At 39.8% G+C, this 26088-nt stretch overlaps 2 protein-coding genes across 2 annotated transcripts in view; one reads left to right on the top strand and one right to left on the bottom strand.

Annotated features, from left to right (window-relative positions):
• Positions 1–4252, top strand: part of HOOK1 (hook microtubule tethering protein 1) — a 63153-nt gene extending 58901 nt beyond the window's left edge. Inside the window, exon 22 of the mRNA XM_035018427.1 lies at positions 1068–4252. Coding sequence (XP_034874318.1) covers positions 1068–1238 — 171 coding nt within the window. The 3' untranslated portion in view covers positions 1239–4252. The remainder of the gene's footprint in view (positions 1–1067) is intronic.
• A 16702-nt stretch (positions 4253–20954) lies between these two features.
• LOC118020215 (cytochrome P450 2J2) overlaps positions 20955–26088 on the bottom strand; it is a 34455-nt gene continuing 29321 nt past the window's right edge. Inside the window, exon 9 of the mRNA XM_035020154.1 lies at positions 20955–21457. Coding sequence (XP_034876045.1) covers positions 21279–21457 — 179 coding nt within the window. The 3' untranslated portion in view covers positions 20955–21278. The remainder of the gene's footprint in view (positions 21458–26088) is intronic.

Raw genomic sequence — 26088 nt, 5'->3', positions numbered from 1 at the left:
GTTCCATGATTCATTGTTTGCCTATAACACCCAGTGCTCCATGCAGTACGTGCCCTCCTTAATATACCCATCACCAGGCTAACCCATCCTCCCACCCCCCTCCCTTCTAGAACCCTCAGTTTGTTTCTCAGAGTCCATAGTCTCTCATGGTTCGTCTCCCCCTCCGATTTTCCCCCCTTCATTCTTTCCCTCCTGCTATCTTCTTTTTTTTTTTTAAACATATAATGTTTTATTTGTTTCAGAGGTACAGGTCTGTGATTCAACAGTCTTACATAATTCACAGTGCTCACCATAGCACATACCCTCCCCAATGTCTATCACCCCACCACCACATCCCTCCCACCCCACACCACCCATGTCTTTTGAGCATTTACTATATTTTATGTATTATATTAGTTACTCATGATTCTAAGCTTAGTAAAATTCTGTTATGTGGTCTAGTGAGAAAAAGTAATGATTTCTCTTACTACGAAACCCACCATCCACAACCACAGTAATTTGTCCTGTATCCATCAGTATGTAGATAGACGATAGTGAATGTAAACTGTGATGCATGCATCAGAAGACCTGTTAGAACACAAGTTGTTGGACTCGTCTGCAAAACTTCTGATTTAGTAGGTCTGGCTAGAGTCTACAAGGTAGAATTTGCATTTTTAACGAATTCCCAGTGGTGCAAATGATAATTTGGGGACCACATTTGAGAACTGTTGATCTGAGTTTTTCTCTTGTGCTATGTATGCTCACAGTGGGTAGAGTGAAGGCCCAAACACAACGATTTACTTTGGAACCTTTTTTTATTGTTATAATTAAGCTGGAGTTTAGAATGTTTTTAATGATTTCAAATTCGGTAGGTTAAAATAGAGAAACTGGATTTTATGCCTTTGTTTCCTCTTCCTTGCTAACATGATGGTGTACAGATTAATTCGCTTCTGAACCCTTTCCTTTTTCTATAAAATGAGGAAAACAACAGCTTTATAGAATTTGGGGGATTAAGTGACTTAGTAAATGTGAAAAGCATTTTACAGACTCTAAGTAGTCTTGTTATTTGTTTGCTTATTTTTGTTCAGAGCCTGGCATTCCAGAAACTGGGCATGGAGTCTAGGCTCGTGAGCAGCGGTGGCACTGGCCAAGACACTGGTGCGTGTACCCCCGCCCGGTCTTTCTTAGCGCAGCAGCGGCACATCACCAGCACCAGAAGAAATCTCTCTGTCAAAGTTCCTGCTACAACACCCGATTAAACTACAAAAGAAAACATAAACAGAAGTGCCCTTAAAATAGTTTGTATCCTTCAGTTAACTGCCAGGTTAGAAACGAAATTTATGATGGTGGATGTCAGCTATTTAAAAATCAGTATGCATAAAATTAATTTTGTCAGCTGACTTTGGAAACAAAATACAAAATTAGCTATTTCTCGAAGGGAGCACATTTGAGTAGAAGATGTAATTAGGCACACATCTCAAACATTTGTCTTCTGAGAGTGTTATAAGTTCATATTGACGTGGTATATTTTAGTTTAATGTCTTCAGTGGTACCAGTAACTTGGTTAATTTACAATGTATGATCAGTAATAAGTAATTTAAAAATATATATTTGTTTTATTGTTTCGGTCCATATAAAAATAGTCTTGAGGTAGGTACATGGAGAACTATACAAGAGCTATATTTTTTGACTTTATATATGTATAAGGTTTTACCTCTGTCGTCAAATCTGTCATCAGATGGGTCTATTCTATCATGTAATGGAAGATACAACATTTGGAAGATTGGACCATTGCAGTGACTTCTGCCATAGTAAAAGTGACTAATTGGAGATTTTGCAGATTCAGGAGACTTCATAGTTCTTCAATGAACCTCTTATAAACAAGGGCTTCTATACAGCATGGTTGACATGCTAATGGTATGGAATGAACTGACTTTTATAAAAGGTGATCTTTCTGGTGGGAAGCAAGGCAAAAAATATAATTTGTGTGAAATGTCTATACCTGTTTTAATATGATTGTAATTATTGCTTTTAAGCATAAGATTATCAGGGCTTTTGCTGAAAAACATACTATAATAGTTTTTTCCTTGCACTGCAAGGAGATGGTGCAGTGAGGAAACAGTCTGGAATCCGTTTGACTTTTGTTTACGAATTAAGGAATCTGTCCGGGACTCAGTTTATGGTCTTCAGTCCACTTCTGTCCAAACCTCTTCTTTTCAGAAATGTTATTTTATAATTTTTTTGGCCATTTTTAAGAGTCACACTTTAGAACTTTAGTTGAGTTAAATCTCTGCTGTCCAGTATTGTAGCCACAAGCCATGTGTGGCAATTTCTATAAAATTAAGATGAAAAATTCAGTTCCTTGGTCACATCCAGTCACGCATTTCCAGATGCTCGATAGCCGTGTGTGGCTGGTGGCTACAGTACTGGAAAGTGCAGATATAAGAAAAGTCCATCGTTGCAGAAAGTTCTATTGGACAGTGCTCTGCTAAACCTTTTTATAGTAACTTGGAAATACTCTTTGATATTTGACGACAAAAATAAAAAGTAGAAAAATGTTAGAACTGTTTCAGATATGAAACGGAATTGAATTGTGACATAAAGAGCAGTTTGCATTCCTTAGAGTTGAATACCTTATGTTGTGACGTTCATTGTTAATCTTTCCAGCCGTTCAACAACTGCATCCCTCTCAGTGGATGTCTGGACCAGGGGTCAGCAAACTTTTTATAAAGAGAGAGATGGTAAATATTTTAGTAAATATTATAGGCTTTTTGAGCCATATGATCTGTCCCAAGTACTGGACTCTGCTATAGGTGTGAGAGCAGCAACCATAAACAATGTATATGAGCAAAATGGATGTTATTGGGTTTCAATACAGTTTTATTTACAAAAACTGACAGTAGGACAGATTTGGCATGCAGGCTATAGACCCTGGTCTGGATATTGTCAGCCTTTCTTTGCATATATGAGTATTGTTCCATTTACAGTATTATTCATTTAAACACTTGGTTTGTAGATTCTCTACCAATACATTTTTTCTAATCATTGACAGTACAAGAATTTCCTACTGCAGTTAGGTCTCTTAAGATTTAGGGAGCAGCTACCAGGATGTGTTGTCGCATCAGGGTTACTTCTGTTGACTACCTCTTAGATTTTGATGTTTTTTTATTGGTGCAATTATATTGTTGGTTTGCATTTTTGTATATTCTTAGAGTCTGCTTGCCTGCAACTTTTAGTGAAATGAAATAGCCCTTTGAAAATATTTTAGCATGCTAATTAACATTTTCCAGATACTATGGCATTTTGGTATATTTTGGTGAGTGTAAGACATCTGCTCCTTTGGTGTTTACTACTTGCTTATAATTGAGATTTTACAAGCTCTTCAAGCTTCCTTTTATTGGAATTTATTGTAAAACATCAATTTCAATAAATTAGTATTTTCACAGTCAATTGCTCATAAATTTTCAATTATATTTGGAATTTCTAAATAATTCATGCAATTTCTGAATTAGGACAGAAGGCTAGATTCTTTTTTTTAATAGAGAAAAAAACGAATTTTGTGATTTATCACTTTTCTAGTTGATAATTAGAATTTAAGATGCTCAATATAGAAGTATTTATACAAGAGTAATGTAAAGTTCTGTATTATTGTGATTAACCGTACAGAAATTCAGGAACTGATCAGAAGTGAGATTCTTTTCCACATCTGGTTAATGTAGTGAGATTGACACCCTGTGGGTGGTGCAGCATTATAAATATTCATCACGAACCATGATTTATACATGTCTGTGTTGTGAGGCTTGAGTGCATATGCCAGGGAAGAGAAATCCAGCATTTCTCTGTTTGATAAGGAATTGAATGTCCCAGTGATAAAAGATTAAACTACAGACCAATTTGGAAATGATCCTTAATTTTGAGCATTTGCTCTAAGGTTAATATTCCTCTTTTTAAAATAAAAAGTGTGTATACAAATGACAATGATCACTTAATGTATTGAGAAATATTTGAAGTTCATTCTATTTTTTCAATGAGTAAGGCTATTGAACTGATGATTTAGTATAGATTAAGAATTAATGTCTTATCTAGAAACATTAAACTGATATCCTTCATTAAAATGTCATCATCTTTGGTAACTGGATTGCTAATTTGAATGTTAGATAATGCTTCTACATCTACACCTCTTTCTGTATTTTGGCACATTTGGCTCTGTGGGGGTGGCTTTTAGGCCGCAGTACTGTGTTAGGTTCTCCGTATGCATATTTAATGAGAAACATTCCTATGTAAAAAATGTGTGTGTATGGGTGTATGCATACATGCCTATTGTGAACCTGTACATTGCAAAGAAGTAGTTTGGAAATTTGTAAAGCACAACCATTAAAGAAAATAGTGTGCACTTACTAACTTGATGTATCTTAAATGTTACATTTAGTTTATAAAAGGTTCTTTCTATTTTCTATGGCAAAGACTTTGACACTTGAAAAATAGAAGCAATACTTGATTTATTTTTGTAAGTATTTAGGATATTATTTTAAATAAATGATTGTCCAATAACAATATAATAGTTGTGAAAGGTTTTAAATAAACTTCCTGATTTCTGTGTCTGACAATTACAGTGGATTTTTTAGTGGGTATGACTGCACGTTTATTTGCTGCTTTAAATAAAGGACTTCAAATATTTAGTTTGTTAAAGAAAAATAATTGCATTAATTTAATTCTTCTAATTTTGTTTTTCATTTGAATTTTTTGGTGAATAAGAAGATGTGTAAAAGTGATTTGCTGGTGTTCCCTTTTATGTCTCTGGTTTCATCACTATAATCTAGACATTTTGCATTATCATGAAATCCAGAATATTTCTGGGTTTTCTTTGGCAGAGATTGCTACTTATCTCTCCACAACCATTCTCCCTTTCTTTAGTAACATATTTTTAGTTTGTTACATTTGCCATCCAATGATGGAGGGGTGGGGGAGGGAGAATAACTATTTCCCAGACTCCATTGTAACTAGGTGAGGCCATTTAACTAGGTTCTGGCCAAAAAGATGTGAATAGTAGTGGAGGGGCAACCCTCAGGGACAGTGGAACAACAAGGAACAAGGCACTTGGATCTCTGATGCTGCCATTGAGTCATATCAGCTGTCACTTCCAGCCCAAATTTCTCTTAAGCAATTTTTTTAAAAGCTACTTTATTTTTTTTTCCCCAGCATCCTACTTATTTCCTAATCTCTACATGTTTGTTAAAATGAGTTGTGAAATTTTTAGGAAAATGCAGGTGTTCCACATTCTTGGAACATGTCTTGGAAAGGTTTAATTCTGTTGCTGTTAAGGGATGCTCAGTAAATACTTGTTTTATGACATGAATGAAGTTCATGTGCCAGATATGCAAAAATGGAGAAAAAAGTGAAATCCCATCTTCCTTTAGATTGATCCCGTTATCCCAAAACAACATGCTTCTATAAATCTAACTTTCTGAACTTAGCAATAAATGCTGGCCCAACATCATCACATAATTTTGTGATTAGTTCACTAAGAGCAACCAAAGGTTCTTGACCTGCACTGACCAATATGGTGGCTGCTAGCCACTGGGTATTGAAACATACATTTTAATTAAATTTTATTCCCTCACAGCCACACATGCCTGGTGGCTACAGCATTGGACAGTGCAAGTAAGGAAATTTCAATTGTCACAGAAAATTGAATTGGACAGCTCTGTTTTAGATGCGTAGGTTGAATGTATACATTCTGCATCTCTGAAGTTTCAGGTGATTTGTGATCACAGAAATGTAGTGAAGTAAAACTTTCAGACCTCTTCCTGTACACAATGACATGCTCAGGGATAGAGCTGCAGTTGGATTCTTAAGCTGGCTTTGGTTTCGATGGCGAAGCACTCCACTCCCTTGTCACCTGGGCTGCAGCAACTTGCTATCGGTAAGTAGTAAAAGCTGCAATTTAGATGTCTTGCCTCTTGCTTCAGCTCAAGTATTTCCATCTTCCATAAATCTTTCCAGGGTTCCTCAAACAAGATGAGAGCTATTGTTCTGAAAATTTCCAACTCTGTCTTTGTGACCTTAATGTGATCTACTTTTTTTTTCCCTGAAATGTCTGTCCCACTACATTGGGACATATCTGAGACCATTGGCCATATCTGGTTCATCTCTGTTTCCCCCACAGTACTTGGCACAGTATCTTCTACACTGTCAATATATATGTACTAGCTGAACTAGACTTGCTGATGATGCACAGAACGTTTTCTTTAGAAGTCCAGTCTCAAGACGCTCTGAAGAGATAAGGGAAGTGCACTGAAGGAGCATCTGAATAGACAAGAAATTAAGAAATGCTCCATCCATGGACTCAGTGAATAAACTGCCACACATGGATCCATACCTCTGAGAGAAATCCAGAAAAACTGTTGTGAGAGACTTGTGCATACTAGGTGACTAAGGAAATAACCACATTGAAACAGGTAGGAAAAGCTGAAACATACTCTCACCATAAACCCTGCCCCCAGCAAACAGTTTCTCCCTGGGGAGGAAAGGTTTGGACCATACATCCAGCATCCCAACTTTTACGGCTGCTACCTGAAGAACGAGGTTTTAACTAAGCCATCTCTGGGAGCTGACGGGGCCTGGTATTTGCTAGTCTCCTAGGACTTCAAAGAACAAGCATGTGGTTTTATTATTTTTTTTTATTTCGTATTTATTTTCAATTTAACCAACATATAATTCATCATTAGTTTTTGATGTAGTGTTCAGTGATTCATTAGTTGTGTATAATACCCAGTGTTCATCACGTCATGTGTCCTCCTTAATGCCCATCACCCAGTTACCCCATCCCTCCACCTATCCCCCCTTCCACAACCCTCAGTTTGTTTCCCAGAGTCCAGAATCCCTCATGGTTTGTCTCCCTCTCTGATATCTTCCCCTTCAGTTTTCCCTCCCTTCCCCTATGATCCTCTGCGCTATTTCTTATGTTCCACATATGAGTGATGAAACCATATAATTGTCTTTCTCTGATTGACTTATTTCACTTAGCATAATCCCCTCCAGTTACAAGGATATGGTTTTAAACGGGTGCACAAACACTTCCTGGGGCTCTTCCCCTGGCTCAGTGCTGAGTGACAGGCAATAAAGCTCAGCTCTGAGTTTCTCCCTGGAGGGGCTTAACTGCACATCTAGCACTCTAACTTTCCCTGCTGCCTGAGGATTTGCCCACTAACTAGCCTGCATGTAGAAGCTGATGGGGTAGGCAATTACCAGTCCTCTGGAGCTTGAGTAGGCTTGTGAGCACTTCCTGTAGCTTCTCCCCCTGGCTCACTCCAGTGAAAAAACCAAGATTTCAGCTTCTCCCTGGAAGGAGTTGAACTATACATCTACTACCCTGACTTTTCCAGCTGTTGCCTGATGGTCTAATTTCTAACTTTCTTGTCTCTAGGAGTTGACAAGGGGCAGCCTTCACTAGTCCCTTTGGGTCTATAGAGAAGGCGACAGTTTTGAATGGCCCTGCAGGCTCTTGTTATGACTCCTCATCTCAGCTCATTCTGCAATAAAATCCAGCATCTCTCTGGAAGGGGGACTGTATACTACTGCCCTGACTTTTCCAATTGCTGCCTGATAATTTGGCTTCTAACTTGCCTGTTTCTGGAAGCTGACTGCACAGGTAATGACTAATCTTTTGGGATTTTTGAACAGGTGTATGGGCACTTCACACAGCTCCTATATCCAGCATGATACAGCAATAAAACCAAGTCCCCAGCTTCTCCCCAGAAGGAGTTGAACTTCACACCTAACCTCCCTCCCCCCAGCCTTTTCAGCTGCTACCCAAGGGACTGGCTTCTAACCCAGCTATCTGTGAGAGCTAGCAGGAAGCCCCTGCACTTGCTAGGACCCTGGGGGCAACCGAAAACAAAACAGCCATTTCAAAGAGTGTGTGGTCTAAATGAGGGAGCAGGAATTAGCCACAACTCCACTCCCCAGCTCAGTGTAGAGCAAATGAGTGATAACCTCCTGTTCCCAGCTTCTCCCTGAGGAGAGAAGGAATTGGACCACACACCTAGTGCTCCAAACTTTTCTAGCTGCTATGTGAGGAACTGGCTTTTATCTCACCTTTCTTGAGGCACTGACAGGACTTGGCATACTCTGTTCTCTTGGGGGCCACTAAAAGCAAAGATGGCAGCTTGGACAAGCACACAGGTTTGAGAGGCATTCAGAATCTCTGGCCAAGCTGATTTGTGAGGCTCATCTCCTATACGAGGCCAGTCTGTGAAGACTGGAAGAGGTGGGTGTTTTAGCTAATGTGCAGAAACCAACATAGAATGTCAAGGAAAATGAAGAAAGAGGAAAATCTGGGGGGTGGGGGGAAGATGGCGGAGGAGTAGGGGACCCTATTTCCACTGGTCCCTGGAATTGAGCTGGATATCTACCAGACCACTCTGAGCACCCACGAAACCAGCCTGAGATGTAAGAAGATCTGGATCTCTACAAACAGAATATCGCAGGCAGTTGGTTTTGAGGTACGAAGCGGAGAGCCCTGATTCTGCGGGCAGATATCGGAGGATAAACGGCAGCGGGAGGGAGCCTGGACGTGGGGATCCGACACCGCCGGTGAGTGACAGCCTCGCGCTCTGGGGACGGGGCACAGACTCGCAGACTGGTAGCATCGGGAAAGGACTTTAGGGCAGCCCCCGGGGTGGAGGACCAGACCACCGGGGTCGCGTGCACCCGAACTGCAGCCCCCTGGGACAGAAACTGGAGCGACGGTCGCACGCGAACTGCAGCCTCCAGGACGGAAACCTGGTGCACCGGGGTTGCACCTGTGAACCGCAACCCCCGGGGTGGAAACCCCAAGTGGCGGAGTCACGTGCACATGAACAGGGAGCGGCTGGCGGTTTTAGAAGCACAAAGGGCAAAGACGTGCCCCGACCTGGAGGCAGGACTGGGGGCGCTGCGGAGGGGTGCACAACGCAGGCCGCTGCAGCTTATAGCAGCACGGACAGAAACAGAGACGGTGTGGCCTGGAGGGCTCACTGAAGAACAGACTGCGGTGTCTCTGCTCTGAGGCAGAGGGTTGGAAATGAGGTCTCTTCTTCTCTGACTCGTGGAAGAGGTGCGGAAAGCCGCCAGGGAAAGCTGCCAGGGAAAGCCGCCAGAGAACAAAAGCCCCAAAGACTGATTCCCACTGAGACCATCCCCCGCCACAGGGGCGCAGGGCAACTCTGCCCAAACAGAGTTGCCTGAGTAACAGCGCGGCAGGCCCCTCCCCCAGAAGACAGGCTGGGAAAACAAGAGGCCAGCAACCCTAAGGTCCCAAGAAAACAGGTGCATCCTGCTTGGGTTCTGGTCAATAATTTGGACTCTATACATTCCCTCAAACACCCATCAACAGAATGACTAGAAGGAGGAGCCCCCAAAACAGAAAAGACTCAGAGATTATGACTTATGCTGCAGATTTACAAATGGATGCAGATATAACCAAGATGTCAGAGATGGAATTCAGGCTAGCAATTGTGAAGACAATGGCTAGAATGGAGAAGTCAATTAATGGCAACATAGAGTCTCTAAGGGCAGAAATGAAAGCTGAATTGGCAGAACTTAAAAATGCTATCAATGAGATCCAATCCAATCTAGATAATCTAACAGCTAGGGTAACTGAGACAGAAGAGAGAATAAGTGATCTGGAAGACAGTATAATAGATAAAAAGGGAAAAGAGGAGGCCAGGGAAAAACAACTCGGAATCCATGAAAATAGAATCAGAGAAATAAGTGACACCATGAGGCGTTCCAATGTCAGAATCATTGGAATCCCGGAGGGAGTGGAGAGAGAGAGAGGGCTAGAAGATGTATTTGAGCAAATCGTAGCTGAGAACTTCCCTAATCTGGGGAATGAAACAAACATTTGAGTCCTAGAGGCAGAGAGGACCCCTACTAAGATCAAGGAAAACAGGCCAACACCCTGGCATGTAATAGTAAAACTTGCAAATCTTAGAACCAAGGAAACCATCTTAAGGGCAGTTAGGGGGAAGAGATTCCTTACGTACAGAGGGAGGAACATCAGAATAACGTCAGACCTATCCACAGAGACCTGGCAAGCCAGAAAGGCCTGGCAAGACATATTCAGGGTACTAAATGAGAAGAACATGCAGCCAAGAATACTTTATCCGGCAAGGCTTTCATTTAGAATGGATGGAGAGATGCAGAGCTTCCACGACCGGCAGAAGTTCAAAGAATATGTGACCACTAAGCCGGCCCTGCAAGAAATATTAAGGGGGGTTCTAGAAAAGGAGAAAGACCCCAAGAGTGATCTACAACAGAAATTTACAGGGACAATCTATAAAAACACGTCTTCACAGGCAACATGATGACAATTAATTCATATCTTTCAATAATCACTCTCAACATGAATGGCCTAAACGCTCCCATAAAACAGCACAGGGTTGCAGATTGGATAAAAAGACAGGACCCATCCATATGCTGTCTACAAGAGACTCATTTTGAACCTAAAGATACATTCAGACTGAAAGTGAAGGGATGGAGACCTATCTTCCATGCCAGCGGACATCAAAAGAAAGCTGGGGTAACAATTCTTATATCAGACAAATTAGATTTTAAACTAAAGTCTGTAATAAGAGACACAGAAGGACACTATATCATTCTTAAAGGGTCTATCCAACAAGAAGATCTAACAATTGTAAATATCAATGCCCCCAACATGGGAGCAGCCATATACATAAGCCAACTGTTAACCAAAAGAGTCATATTGATAACAATACGTTAATTGTAGGAGACCTCAATACTCCACTCTCAGCAATGGACAGATCATCTAAGCAGAAAATCAACAAGGAAACAAGAGCTTTAAATGATACATTGGACCAGATGGACCTCATAGATATTTACAGAACATTCCACCCTAAAACAACAGAATACACATTCTTGCGAGCGCACATGGAACTTTTTGGGTCACAAATCAGGTCTCAACTGATACCAAAAGATTGAGATTATTCCCTGCATATTCTCAGACCACAATGCTCTAAAACTGGAACTCAATCACAAAAAAAAAATTTGGCAGAAATTCAAACACTTGGAAGCTAAAGACCACTCTGCTCAAGAATGTTTGGGTCAACCAAGAAATCAAAGAACTTAAACAATTCATGGAAATCAATGAGAACGAAAACACATCGGTCCAAAACCTATGGGATACTGCAAAGGCAGGGGGAATACATAGCCATCCAAGCCTCACTCAAAAAAATAGAAAAATCCAGAATTCACCAACTAACTCTACACCTTAAAGAACTAGAGAAAAAGCAAAAAACAACGCCTAAGCCACGCATTAGAAGAGAAATAATTAAAATTAGAGCAGAAATCAATGAATTAGAAACCAGAAAGACAGTAGATCAGATCAAAGAAACTAGAAGTTGATTCTTTGAAAGAATTAATAAGATTGATAAACCACTGGCCAGACTTATCCAAAAGAAGAGAGAAAGGACCCAAATTAATAAAATTATGAATGAAAGGGGAGAGATCACGACTAACACCAAGGAAATAGAAACAATTATTAGAAATTATTATCAACAACTATATGCCAATAAACTGAGCAATCTGGATGAAATGGAGGCCTTCCTGGAAACCTATAAGCTGCCAAGACTGAAACAGGAAGAAATTGACAACCTGAATAGGCCAATAACCAGTAACGAGATTGAAGCAGTGATCAAAACCTCCCAAAAAACAAGAGTCCAGGACCTGATGGATTCTCTGGGGAATTCTACCAAACATTCAAAGAAGAAATAATACCTATTCTACTGAAGCTGTTTCAAAAAATAGAAACAGAAGGAAAACTTCTAAACTCATTCTATGAGGCCAGCATTACCTTAATCCCCAAACCAGGTAAAGACCCCATCAAAAAGGAGAATTTCAGACCAATATCCCTGATGAATATGGATTCCAAAATCCTCAACAAAATCCTAGCTAATAGGATCCAACAATACATTAAAAGGATCATCCACCAGGACCAAGTGGGATTTATCCCCGGGATGCAAGGGTGGTTCAACATTTGCAAATCAATCCATGTGATACAACACATTAATAAGAGGAGGGAGAAGAACCATATGGTCCTCTCAATTGATGCAGAAAAAGCATTTGACAAAATACAACATCCTTTCCTGATTAAAACTCTTCACAGTATAGGGATAGAGGGAACGTTCCTCAAGTTCATAAAATCCATCTATGAAAAATCCACAGCAAATATCATCCTCAATGGGGAAAAGCTGAGAGCCTTTCCCTTAAGATCAGGAACACGTCAAGGATGCCCACTCTCACCACTATTGTTCAACATAGTACTAGAAGTCCTAGCAACAGCAATCAGACAACAAAAAGAAATAAAAGGTATTCAAATTGGCAAAGAAGAAGTCAAACTCTCTCTTTTCACAGACGACATGATACTTTATATGGAAAACCCAAAAGACTCCACCCCCAATTACTAGAACTCATACAGTAATTCAGTAATGTGGCAGGATACAAAATCAATGCACAGAAATCAGTTGCTTTCTTATACACTAACAATGCAACTGTAGAAAGAGAAATTAGAGAAGTGATTCCATTTACAATAGCACCAAAAACCATAAGATACCTCGGAATAAACCTAACCAAAGAGGTAAAAGATCTATACTCTAGGAACTATAAAACAGTCATGAAAGAAATTGAAGAAGACACAAAAAGATGGAAAAATATTCCATGCTCATGGATCAGAAGAATAAACATTGTTAAAATGTCTATGCTACCCAGAGCAATCTATACCTTCAATGCCATCCCTATCAAAATTCCAATGACATTTTTCAAAGTGCTGGAACAAACAATCCTAAAATTTGTATAGAATCAGAAAAGACCCTGAATCTCCAAGGAAATGTTGAAAAAGAAAAACAAAGCTGGGGGCATCACGTTGCCTGATTTCAAGCTATATTACAAAGCTGTCATCACCAAGACAGCATGGTACTGGCACAAAAACAGACATATAGATCAATGGAACAGAATGGAGAACCCAGATATGGACCCTCAACTCTATGGTCAGATAATCTTTGACAAAGCAGGAAAAAACTTGCAATGGAAAAAAGACAGTCTCTTCAATAAATGGTGCTGAGAAAATTGGACAGCCACATGAAGAAGAATGAAACTCGACCATTCTCTAACACCATTCACAAAGATAAACTCGAAGTGGATGAAAGACCTCAATGTGAGACAGGAATCCATCAAAATCCTAGAGGAGAACATAGGCAGTGACCTCTTTGACATCGGCCACAGCAACTTCTTTCAAGATACATCTCCAAAAGCTAGTGAAACAAAAGCAAAAATGAACTGTTGGGATTTCATCAAGATAGAAAGCTTCTGCACAGCAAAGGAAACAGTCAACAAAACAAAGAGGCAACCCACAGAATGGGAGAAGATATTTGCAAATGACACTACAGATAAAGGGCTGGTATCCAAGATCTATAAAGAACTTCTCAAACTCAACACCCAAAAAACAAATAATCAAGTCAAAAAGTGGGCAGAAGATATGAAAAGACACTTCTCTGAAGAAGACATACAAATGGCTAACAGACACATGAAAAAATGTTCATCATCATTAGCCATCAGGGAAATCCAAATCAAAACCACACAGAGATACCACCTTACACCAGTTATATTGGCAAAAAATGGACAGGGAAAGAAACAACAAATGTTGGAGAAGTTGTGGAGAAAGGAGAACCTTCTTACACTGTTGGTGGGAAGGCAAGTTGGTACAGCCACTTTGGAAAACAGTATGGAGGTTCCTCAAAAATTTAAAAATAGAGCTACCCTATGACCTAGCAATTGCACTACTGGGTATTTACACCAAAGACACAGATGTAGTGAAAAGAAGGGCCATATGCACCCCAATGTTCATAGCAGCAATGTCCGCAATAGCCAAACTGTGGAACAGATGAATGGATAAAGAAGATGTGGTCCATATATACAATGGAATATTACTCAGCCATCAGAAAGGATGAATACCCAACTTTTACATCAACATGGATGGGACTGGAGGAGATTATGCTAAGTGAAATGAGTCAAGCAGAGAAAGTCAATTATCATATGGTTTCACTTATTTGTGGAACATAAGGAATAGCATGGAGGACATTAGGAGAAGGAAGGGAAAAATGCGGGGGGCGGGGAAATTGGAGGGAGAGATGAACCATGAGAGACTGTGGACTCTGAGAAACAAACAGCGTTTTAGAGGGGAGGGCAGAGGGGGGATTGGTTAGCCCAGTGATGGGTATTAAGGAGGGCATGTACTGCATGGATTACTGGGTGTTATATGAAAATAATGGATCGTGTATCACCACATCAAAAACCAATGATGTATTGTATGGTGACTAACATAACATAATAAAATTAAAAAAATAAAATAAAATAAAATACAAAAAAAAAAAAGATTGAAAAAAAAAGAAAGAGGAAAATCTGTTCTAGATAAAAGAACAAGGTAAATCTCCAGAAACTGACCCTAATGAAATGGAGATTTCTGATTTACCTAACAGAGAATTAAAAATAATGATCATAAAGATGTTCACTGAAGTCAGGAGAACAATGGATGAGCTAAGTGAGAATGTCAACAAAGAGAAAATATTAAAAAGTACCAAACAGAAATCACAGAGTTGAAGAACACAATAACTGAAATGAAAAATTCAAAAATAAGCTTTAGTGACAGACTAGATTAAGCAGAAGAAAGGATCAACAAACTAAAAGGTCATTGGAAATCATTTGGTAAAATGGGCGAAAAGAAAAAAGAATGAAAAAGAGCATATGAGACTTAGAGGATACTCATTATGGGAGTCCCAGAAGGAAGAAAGAGAAATGGGCGGAAAGCTTATTAGAAGAAATAATATCTGAAAACTTTCCAAACCTGGAAGAAAAAATAGAAATCCAGATCCATGAGGCCCAAAGGATACCAAATAAGATGAAAGAGACTCACACCAAGACACATTATAATCAAATTGTCAAAAGCGAATGACAGAATTTTGAAACAGCAAGAGAAAAATGACATGTTACACACACGGGAACTCCCTTAAGACTATGCGCAGATTTTTCAGCAGAAATCTTACAGTCCAGAAAGGAATGGGATGATATATTCAGAAAGCTGAAAGAAAAAAAAAAATCCTGCCAACCATGAATACTTATCCTGACAAACCTGTCCTTCAAAAATAAGGGGGTGGTAAAGATTGTTAGATAAACAAAAGCTGAAGGAATTCATCACCACTAGACCTGCCTGAAAAGAAATACTAAAGGGAGTTCTTCAAGTTGAAATGAAAGAATGCTAAACAGCAACAGAAGAGCATAGGAAGTATGGAAGTCATCGGCCAAGGTAAATATAATACTATATCACTTTACAGTGGTGGGTAAATGACAAAGTATTAATAGCAACTATAAATGATATTAATGGATACACAATATAAATAGATGTAAATTGTGACATCATTAACATATAATGTTGGGGGAAAAGAGGTTAAAGTGTAGAGATTTGTTAATAAGTGAGGTTGCCCACTTGAAATTGTTATGATAGTTTATGTAAGCTTCATAGAAAAATACTTACAGAAGTTACATAAAAGAAAATGAGGACAAAACCAAAGCCTATCAATAGAAAAAAAAAATACACAAAGGAAGACAGCAGGAGAGAAGAAGAAAAGAACTACAAAACAAATCATTTAACAAAAGGGTAATAATAAATTCTTCTGTATCAATAGTTATTTTAAATGAAAATTGATTTAGCTTTTCAATCAAAAGATATAGAGCAGCTGAATGGATTAAAAAACCTAGGACTATGTGCTATCCATAAGAAAGAATAAAGCAGGCTAGAAAGTAAAAGGCTAATAGAAATGGAAGACAGTCCTTTCCTATTGCAACCAGAAGAAATCAGGAGTATTTTTCAGCCTTTAAAAAAGAAGGAAACACTGCCGTTTGCAACAAGGGTGAACCTGGAGGACATCATACTAAGTGAAATAAGACAGACAGTGAAAGACAAATACTGCATGATATCACTTAAATGTGAAATCTAAAATGCCTAACTCATAAAAACAGAGAGTAAAACTGGTTGCCCAGGGGCTGGAGGGTGGGGGAAATGGGGTGGTATTTGTTAAAGGTACAAAGGTTCAGTTATGTGGGATGAATAAGTTCTGGAGATCTAATGTACATCATGGTGATGACAGTTAACAATATTGCATTTCATACTTGAAATTTCTAAGAGGCTAATCTTAACCCCCTGCCCACCCTCCCCCCCACACAAAGTTAACTATAGAGATGATGGATAAATTATGTGGCTTGATTGTAGTGATTTTTTTCACAATGCATACTTACATATAAAAACAAGTGATACACTATAAATAGATACAAAAATGTCTCATTAAAGCCTCTTAAATTGAAATAAATATTAATTAGAATTTATTAATATTTTAAAGTTGTTAAAAAATAGCTTATCCTGTTTTTTGTATCATAAATCCAATGTCTGGGTGTCCTCAGGGAATTTCTGTTGTTTTCTTTGTATCCTGTGTGTCGGCCATAGTTTGCTATTTCTTTACCTGGTTCATAATTGGTTTGTTAAAAATTTGACATTTTAAATGATATGATGTGGAAACTCTGGAAATCAGGAACCACCCAGGTCTGTTACTGTTACTGTTGTCGTTTTTGTTGCTTCTTGTTTGGTGACTTTCTGGGACGAATTCTGTAAAATTTCTATTCTCCATCATGTGCAGCCACTGGATGCTCTGCTCTGTTAGTACTGCATTCAGTCATGTTTGGACAGAGGTTTCCTTAAGTGCCTTGAACCAGTAAATGTCTCAGGGCTCTGCATATGAGTTGGGTTACATCTTGGACACACTAGCAGGTAGCTTACAACTCTGTCTTAGCTTTAATTTCCTGCTTCTGCAGAGCCTCAAGTTCAGCCAGAATGAGAGATTAGGGCCTTCTCAGGTCCTTCCTGGCCAGGCACACAATCCTTACACGTGCCTGGCCTTTTAGATTCCCAGAAATATATTAGAGCTGTTTGAAGCTCCCATGGACATGTCCTTCCCCAGTTTTCCCTTTTAATCCTCTTGTGAGCACCAACTGGTATCACCACCCTGGTTACTGCAGTGTGTTGCACAATTGTTACCGATGTTTTTCAACAAATGCCTTACAGTGTGGTTCACACAGACTCAACTTTGAGTCAGGTCAAATAAAGACAAGCCCTGAGAATGGGGCTTTTCAGGGAACTGCCAGACAGGTCAAATAGTGACAGCTGTCTGGTGCTCCGAACCCGTCCTACTCCCGCCAGCGGTTACTTGGTGCTTGGTTTTCTCAGCCCCATGGCTGTGAGGTTGCTGATTTTTAAGGAGACTGCAGACCTGGGGAGAAGAGAATGGGAATAGGGTAAGTTAAAATGCCACAGGGCTTGCTGTTCTTACTGAGATCCAGCTCTTTTATTTTGATTTTTTTTTTCCACCTTAAATGCTCAGATTGTTGCAAGACTTTGGTTACTTTTCAGAGTTCTGGAAATGTGAATTTTGACAACTTTTGTTAGTTTTCTAGCGCTTTTATGGAGGAGTGGCTTTTTGAAGGTCCTTGCTTTGCCATTTCAGAAGATCCCTCCACAGGTCAGATTTCTGGAACTAGAAGGGACCTTAGCGTACAGTCTTTGAATGTGAAGTTAAGGCACACAGAGCTCAGAAACTTGCTACATAGCAGCAGGAAATGTCTGACACCCTGCACTTTTACTGCCCCTGCTCTGCCTTAGTCACTCAGCTGCTCTCCCCCATCCTATAGGTCCAACAAACATATACTGAGCATCTACTATGCACCAAAACTGTTAGGAACTGAGCCTGTGTGAGCAAGGCAAAATGCCTCCAAAAAGCTCAGTGTAACTGGGAGATTACATGGATAAAGAAAATGAAAACTTTTGAATAAAATCCTCAGAGAATGAAGGAGGGAGCAACCAACTGGCTGAGAGTCAAGAAAATGTCATTGAAGAGTTGACGTCTAGGCTGGGTCTGCCATGTGTCATGAGATACTTCTTACAGGAAAAAAATTGCTTATCTAAAAACATGAAGATGTCAGAGGACCTAGTCTGTCTAGGGAATTGATAGAGGAGTTCACTTGTTTGGCAGAAATACTAAAAGATGTAATTGATGAAGTGAGCAAGTTTCAGATCACGAAAATTATCATACACCCAGCCAAGGAGCAGGCCCACACATACGGCCGTGCACAGTCCAAATGCAGAGGGTGCCATTCTCCTAGACTACCCATGATGGCACACTGGGATTTCAGAGTGCGGCAGCCCATCAAAGGATTTATGATGATCCTGTAGTCAATAGGGAGAATATATTGTTCTGTGAACCTAGCGAGGAAAAGATCAAATTGTATAGAAAAAAGGTGTAGAAATAACTAAAGTTTTTGTCTAAAATAACTGTAACATTACAACTACAATTTAATCTATTATATGCCAAACACACTGTGACTTTGTTTAATATAACATATAATAATTATATAATATATATGGTATATTATATAAATTTGTATGTTTAATATGTATTAAAGTAACATTTTATATATCGTATATATATTATATATATAATAGTATATATAGAGACACACACATGCATATTTGGTGTTCACAGTAACTACAAACATAAATATGTATGGTCCTCTCAATTAAAATGCTGATGTATCAGACAGTTGAGGATAACTTATGCTGCATAATCAACAATCCCAAAGTCTTAGTGGCTCACAAAAAAATAGGTTTGTCTTATTGCATGTCCATCTTGAATCAGCTGTGACTCGGCTTTATGTCTTTGTCAACTGGTTGTAGGCTGACAGACCTTTATCTGGGACATTGCTGGTCTCATGGCAGAGAAAAAAGAAACATGTTGAATCTGTGGAACTTTTGCTCATTTTATCGAGCAACTGACATGGCCACTCTTGGATGTATCAGGGCAATTATACATAATTGTCCCACCGGGAGGAGTACCACAAAGAAAGGCGACCCAGAGAGGGATAGTGGCTCTTTTGATCAGTTTCCTAATTTACCAGAGTAGGTATCATTTAATTCTATTTTACAGATTAGGATATGAGTTCAGGAAAGTAAAGTAGCCTGTTCAATTCACAGGTGGAAGTTAATAAATGGTAAAACCTGGAACTGAATTCAGGCCTGCCTCCCAGTTCATCTGACTCTCTGTGCTACACTCCTCCACCCCCTTGAATCTTTTAATGTTGTTTTATGTACATCAGAGCCGTGATATTTTTGGACCTTTGAACTATTTGGACTGAGAGAGGCCTCTGTTCTGACCCTGATTGTTGCAACGGCATCATCAATGACTCCATGCCAGCCCCTGAAAGTGGCCCTTTGCATTTGACCCTTTATTCTTGCTTAATTTCTTATCTGCTTCAAAAGCAGAGGGAAAAGTTCTTAGCTTTTCAGAGCAGAACACATAGCTCATGGTGAATGCACAAAAACACAGATAGTACAAAATACCCATCCAGGGACATCAGCCTATTCTTGAGAAGTAAGCATGAGGAAAAGGAATAGGTGGCCCTATTCCAGAAAGCCACCTGGGAAATGGAACAGCCACCTGGGAAATGGAACAGTGAGGTAAGAACAAGCTTGCACTCCTCCACTGTGTTCCTGAAGGATTATGCAGAAGTTGGCATGAGAACTGAGAAATAGGTCATTGGAATGAGGTGACAAGGACAGAGGGGTAGTGGCAGAGATCTGATTTGGAGTAATAGGTCCAATCTAGCACCAGCCCATAATTGTTCTACCTTATTTTATTTATTAATTTGCTATTTTTTTTTGAGCCCTATCATGTTCCAGGCACTGTTCTTGAATAAGATACCATTCCTGCCCTCAAGGAATGTATTAGTTAGCAATTGCTGTGTAACAATGCATCTGAAAACATAGTGGCTTAAAACAATAACCATTTAACTCATAAATCTAAGGTTGGCAGTTTAGGCTGGGTTCAGGTGGGCAATTCTCATCTCAGCTGGGATCACTCATGCGTTTGCATTCAGCTGCTGGATATGCTTGGGTCCAGCTCATCTCAGATGGTCTTAGAACAGCTCTGGTGGTCAGCCAGATGTCAGCTAGGGTTGCAACAGCAATGACTGGGCCATGTATTTCTCATCATCCATTGGGGTTACATGGGCCTGTTTAAATGGTGGTAGCACAGTTCCAGAAGAGCAGGCAGAAGCACACAAGGTCTCTACCTTAGGAAAAAAGATCTTCCATATGGTTTAGTCCAGTTTAGCAGGTGTTTTTGTGTTTGTTTGCATTGGGGTTGGCGTCAAAACTCTGTGGACCATCAGTGTTACCTGGCCTTCAATTTTCTGGCCATTGTCTCCCCTCAGCAAGTACATGCAGAAGGATTGGGCAGGATTCTGGCATTTCTGGCTCCCTACTATAAAATATTGCACCAGGGCCCAGTTGAATTTAGGCTGGTAACACTTAACCATTCAAAATCTGACCATCTATTTGCAAGAAAAGTTCACCTCCACCCCATAGTTAAATCCAATGTGAACAGCTTGAGAAGAGATGCCTGATAGAGGAATTAAGACAAAGAGGTACCCTTAAGGACAGAACATAATTCCACATTGTTCCCCAAACCTGTTCCCCGGGTTTAGTTGGTAGTAGTCACACTCTGCTTGGTCCTGATTCCAAAGCCAAGGTAGTGTTTCCTTAGGTTAGGTAAACCACAGAAACTGCCTTCTCATAGAAACCTGAATATAAACAGGGAGTGATAGCTGCCTGGCTGACTTCCCAGAGGGCCATTCTAAGGTGGGAGCAAAATAAAGCCTGCATAGTGCCACCAAGTGTGAGAGCATTTGTGGTCAGCCTCTGGCTGCCCCAGCATCCAAATTCTAACTCTTATCAATCATTTGGCACCACTGTGACCTGAGCCACCTCCACAGGCTAGAAGCAAAACCACCTCTAAAGAAGCAAGCAGGAAAGACGCCGATTTCAGCTAAAATTTTTATGATAAGCTGTATGGTTTCCCAAACCACTCAGAGTCCATTATTCCCTCTGATTCTCACAGCAGCTATTCCTTTAGAGGAGGAATCATTATCTGCTTTTCATCTCTTGGATGAAAAGGTAAATCATTCACAACATAAAAGATCTGCTAGCAAGGTTGGGATTTGGATCATGCTTCCTCTGAGTTCAGTTCCTACGATCGTCCCTCAGAGTCACTTTCCATTCCATCCCCTCCTTTCTGAGCAGGCGCCAGTGCCTTCAGAGGACACGGCACTTCTTGCTTTCCTTTCTCCTCTCCCTCTCAACAACTTCACGACCGAGGGACTGCACAGAGTTGGTGGTTGACTGGGGAGATGGTGAGGCCCGTTCTGAACTTCAGGCTCAGCTTTTCATTGTTGGGGGGCTTGAAGGTAAATTTTTGCACAAGGGAAGTGAAGAAAATAAACAGCTCAGACTTGGCCAACTGTTCTCCAAGGCATACCCGCTTTCCTGAAAGACAAAAGCATAAGACAAGTCATCTTCCCAACTGGTGTGGGTGCCCAGCCGGGACCGACATCTTTAACTTCTTGCAAAACCTAAGCAGAAGAAGGGGCTGGTAGGCCCCATAGCTTTACATACAGAGGCTCATTTAATCTCACAATTACCCAGGCCAAAGTGTAAGTCTGGACTCAAAAACTCCAATGCTTTCAGGGGTCAGACAGCTGACCCCCAGGGCGAAGGTACAGGGTGTAGGACAAAAGAGGAGGGAGGCCTGGGTTGACCTCAAAAGTGGATGTATAGCTGAAAGGCTTTTCAAAATCAATCAGCAAACAACAACATTAGACAGCAAAACAAAAAACTCTGTTGATTTTTTTTCATTCCTTAAAACTGTAGAAAAATATAAGCCAATAAATGTCAGAGCAGGGTTTCTAAAATGCAAGATAGCTTTCCCTTATGTCATGTTTTCCCCCCTAATGACTGTGGATCTGATGGCCATGGATGGCCCTCTGCATTGGAATTATCTCAGGCTCTCTGCTTGAATAGTCTTACACACAGCAGTCCTTCCCGCAGTGGGGCCCTTGCTGCATCTGTTCGCCCACAGTTGGCACCATCCTAGCCAAATCCCGCTCCCTGTTATGTGAGGGAGGAACTGGAGGCAGAAGGGAGATCCATTTCGAATCCTCTCACTTTCTAGCCATGTGATTTGGGCATCATGGGAAGCGTGTGTGTGAGCGTGTGTTTAAAATGGGAACCTTATTTTAGGGGCTCCTGGGTGGCTCAGTCAGTTAAGTGTCTGACTCCTGATTTTGGCTCAGGTCATGATCGCAGGGTCATGAGATCGAGCCTGGTGTTGGGCTCTGTGCTGGGTGTGGAGTCTGCTTAAGATTCTCTCTCTCTCCCTCTGTCCCCTACTCCTTAAAAAAAAAACCCTAAAAATAAAATGGGAACCTTATTTTATATATTGTGTGGGCTACACACTGAATCCAAATAGACAAAAGAATTTAATAACTTAAATAGCAAAACAAAGTATTTTAACACATTACCTGAATAATAATAAACATTCTAGCTATAGAATAGCTTAGCATTAACTTCATCTAGTTAATTCTCAAAAAATGGAAGAATAAAATTTAAAAGACTACCTTTAAATAAAATGTTTTCAGTGGCAGCATTACTAAAATAGCTTTCTGTATATCACAGTTCTTCACTGTGATACTTTCCATATCATGCATTATATTCTGAAATACTTTCAAAGTACAAAAGACTTGTAAGAATAATACATAGAACTTGTTTCTTCTGAGTTATTTATTTGGAAGTACATTGTCTACATTACCTATGAAATCTTTAGTATGTATTTCCTAAAAGCAAGGACATTCTCCAACATAACTACAATATAACCACCAATTCAGGAAAACATTGATGCATTACCATCACTTCACCCCCGAGATCCTCAATTAGGTTTTACCAGTTGTCCCAGTAATGCCCTTTATTGGAAAAGGACCAGTTGAGTATCAACTGTTGCATTTGGCTGTCATGCAAGTGACTCCTCAGCTTCCATGACTGGCTTTTTTTTTTTTTTTCCTGAGCTTTTCATTTTAATTCCATACAGTTTTATATTAGTTTCAGATGTACAATATAGTGATTCAACAATTCTACACATTACTCGGTGCTCATCACACAAGTGTACTCCTTAATCCCCATCAACTATTTCACTCATCCTCCCACCCCCCTCCCCTCTGGTAGCCATGAGTTTGTTCTCTTTAGTTAAGAGTCTGTTCCTTGGTTTGCTTCTCTTTTTTCCCTTTGCTCATTTGTTTTGTTTCTTAAATTCCACATATGAGTGAAATCATATGGTATTTGTCTTTCTCTGACTAACTTATTTCATTTAGCATAATACTCTCTAGCTCCATCTATGCTGTTGCAAATGGCAAGATTCCATTCTTTTTTTTATGGCTGAATACTATTCCATTGTGTGTGTGTGTGTGTGTGTGTGTATCCACACCAGGTCTATATGACTGGCTTTTTTGAAGATGACAAATTACTTGATAAATGCCTCTCATGTTTCCTCATGATTAGATTCAGGTTGGGAGGTCATGCATTTCTGAGAGAAATAGCACCAAAGTGAGGCTGTGCTCTCATTTCATCCTATTGGGTGGTACACAATTTTGATTTGTCCCATTTTTGGTGATGTTAACTTTGATCACTTGATTAAGGTGGTGTCTACCAAATTCTCCCCTGTAAAATGATTCTTCTTCTCTTTGTAACTAGTAAATACTTTAGGACTATGTTAATAAACCATTCCCCATTGACTTTTCATCCACCAGTTTCCATTGCTATTTCTTGGCTAAATTATTTATTACTCTGATGGTTGCCAAAGCTTTAAAATTCCATCATTCCTTCCATATCTTTTAGCTAGAATTCTACTAAAGGAAATGCTTTCTCTCATCCCCGTTTTCCCACTCATTTATTTAGATCAGTATGAGTTCAGAGATTCCTATTTTTATTCAAAGGGTTATAAATTGTTATTATTATTTGTTTTGATGCTCAAGATGTTCCAGATTTGGCCATTAGATGCCCATTCAAGCTGGTATTTCCTTAACTTTTGGGCACAACAGTGTGTTTCAGGCTCATCTTACACTTTCCCTTCCCCAACCCTAGAATCACCTGTCTTTCTAGAAGTCTAAATTCCTTTCAGTGGGTAATAATATCTAGAAACCAAGATCTGGGCATTTGACATGCTTGTTGATATCAGGGTAGTGTTGCTCTCAGTGAATCAGTGGCTAGAGCTGGGGGATCTGTATGTATATAATGTGAGAATATATTTAAATTATATATATGCATCCATGTTTATGTCTATATTTATTTCTCTACCTACCTACCTATCAGAAATCTGAGGTCATATTGATAACCTCTGATTCCAATTCAACACCACAGAGTTCATTTTATCTTCTCTCTTTCCCTATTTGTAACTTCCTCCCATTATCATCAGTGGGTTTGTTTATTGGATCAGTATCCCTTGTATGTAACTTCTCTCTCATCACTGCCACAGCCAACCTGTGCAGACGCCACCTCATCTCACTTGTGCTCTGACATCTGCCCTAGGCTTCTATTATTCCCTCCCTTGCAACAACCTCCCACAGTTTCACTACCACCATCTCTTTCGTGTGTGTGCTGTGATAACTTACTTTCTCCCTAAGTAATACGTATTCACTGGCAGACATTTTTTTAAAAAAATGCGTGAAAAAGAAAAGCATAAAGAAGACAATAAAAAATGTAAAAGATGGTTGTAATTCCAGACAAGAGCCCTTGTTAACATTCTGACATATTTCCTCACTGTCCTTGTGGGGATTCCCCTGGACACTGTAACTGGTATAATTCTCTGTAGTTAATTCTGTGTGCTGCATGTTACTTTGTATTTTCCCTTGTAATTAAATATCCTTGAAAACTCATTAATGTATGCATGCCTCCATTTTGTCCTTTGCCTATAAGGGGCTGTTGAGGAAGTAAAATTAGGTAACACCTGCAGAAGTGTTTAGTAAACGTGCTGCACAATTATGCTGCTATTACTTTTTTGGGGGCCTGTGTTTCCTACCAGCATGTGTCTCATTCATCTCCGTTCCCTCCGTGTTTATCTCTACCCATCACACATAGCATGATGAGGAAATTTGTTAAAATGGTACCTAGTTGGCTGTCCCGTAAATACTAAGATTCTCCTAGAAGAATCCATGTATGATGACAAAACTGGACCCAGAGCGTCAGGAACCAGGGTTAAAGTACTGGTTCCATCAGTAACAGCTGTGGGTAGTGAACAAACTCATCTTATAGAGCTAAATTTTTCCCACCTGTCAAATCCATGAAATAATCTCTCTTCGAACTGATTCATGTGGCCGGCTGGGTAATGATACCAAGAAGATGACAAGTAGGAATTTACTATTCAAAGCATGAAAATGAGGACTACTTGTTTTCTAAGCTTCCACCTGGATCACAGGAAACTGGTATCTTCTTGGTACTCCCACCACCTGGCTATCACCACCATCTAACAAGGTCAATTCTTCATTGGTAAAATGAGAGAAATGACCTAGGTGTTTTGGGATAAGTTCTTCCTAACCTCATCCTCTATGACTGAATGATTTTATTTGAAAAATAAGGAACCAAACTCTTGCCTTTCATAAAGCTGCCTGCTGCTGTGTCAGGTCAACCTGGAAGGACTTCAGTGAGGAAAAGAAAATAATAAATTTGCAATAATAGCTTCACAATACGCCCTGGCTATGCAGAAGTAGTGATTTCACACATGGTATTCTTTTCCCAAGAAAAGAGAAGGAGCCGTCCATATCTCATTCTTTCAGGGAGGCTGTCTTCAGAAGGTGCTAGACCAAGAACAAGGAAAAGCAACTGTGTGCCAAAGATGGGAGTGGGGTGGGAAAAAAACAGTGTGTTGACATTTTCTTAACTCACTGGATTTTTTAGATTTCTATTTCTTCTGTTTAACTAATCCTCATTCTGTCACACCTCCTGTGGGAATCCCCAAATTGTTTGCCTTCTTTGAATTTCATTCTTCTCAATCACAGAGATAAGACTGACTGTAAAAACAGCTCCAATTCCCCTCTTCTCCGCGTGCCCACATCATTTGCAACGTGACTTCA

The sequence above is a fragment of the Mirounga leonina genome, unplaced genomic scaffold (assembly GCF_011800145.1).
Source record: "Mirounga leonina isolate KUSES-001 unplaced genomic scaffold, KU_Mleo_1.0 Mir_173, whole genome shotgun sequence".
In the NCBI taxonomy this organism is placed as follows: Eukaryota; Metazoa; Chordata; class Mammalia; order Carnivora; family Phocidae; genus Mirounga; species Mirounga leonina.
The sequence above is the reverse complement of the archived record's forward strand: the minus strand, read 5'-3'. Positions and strand labels throughout refer to the sequence as shown.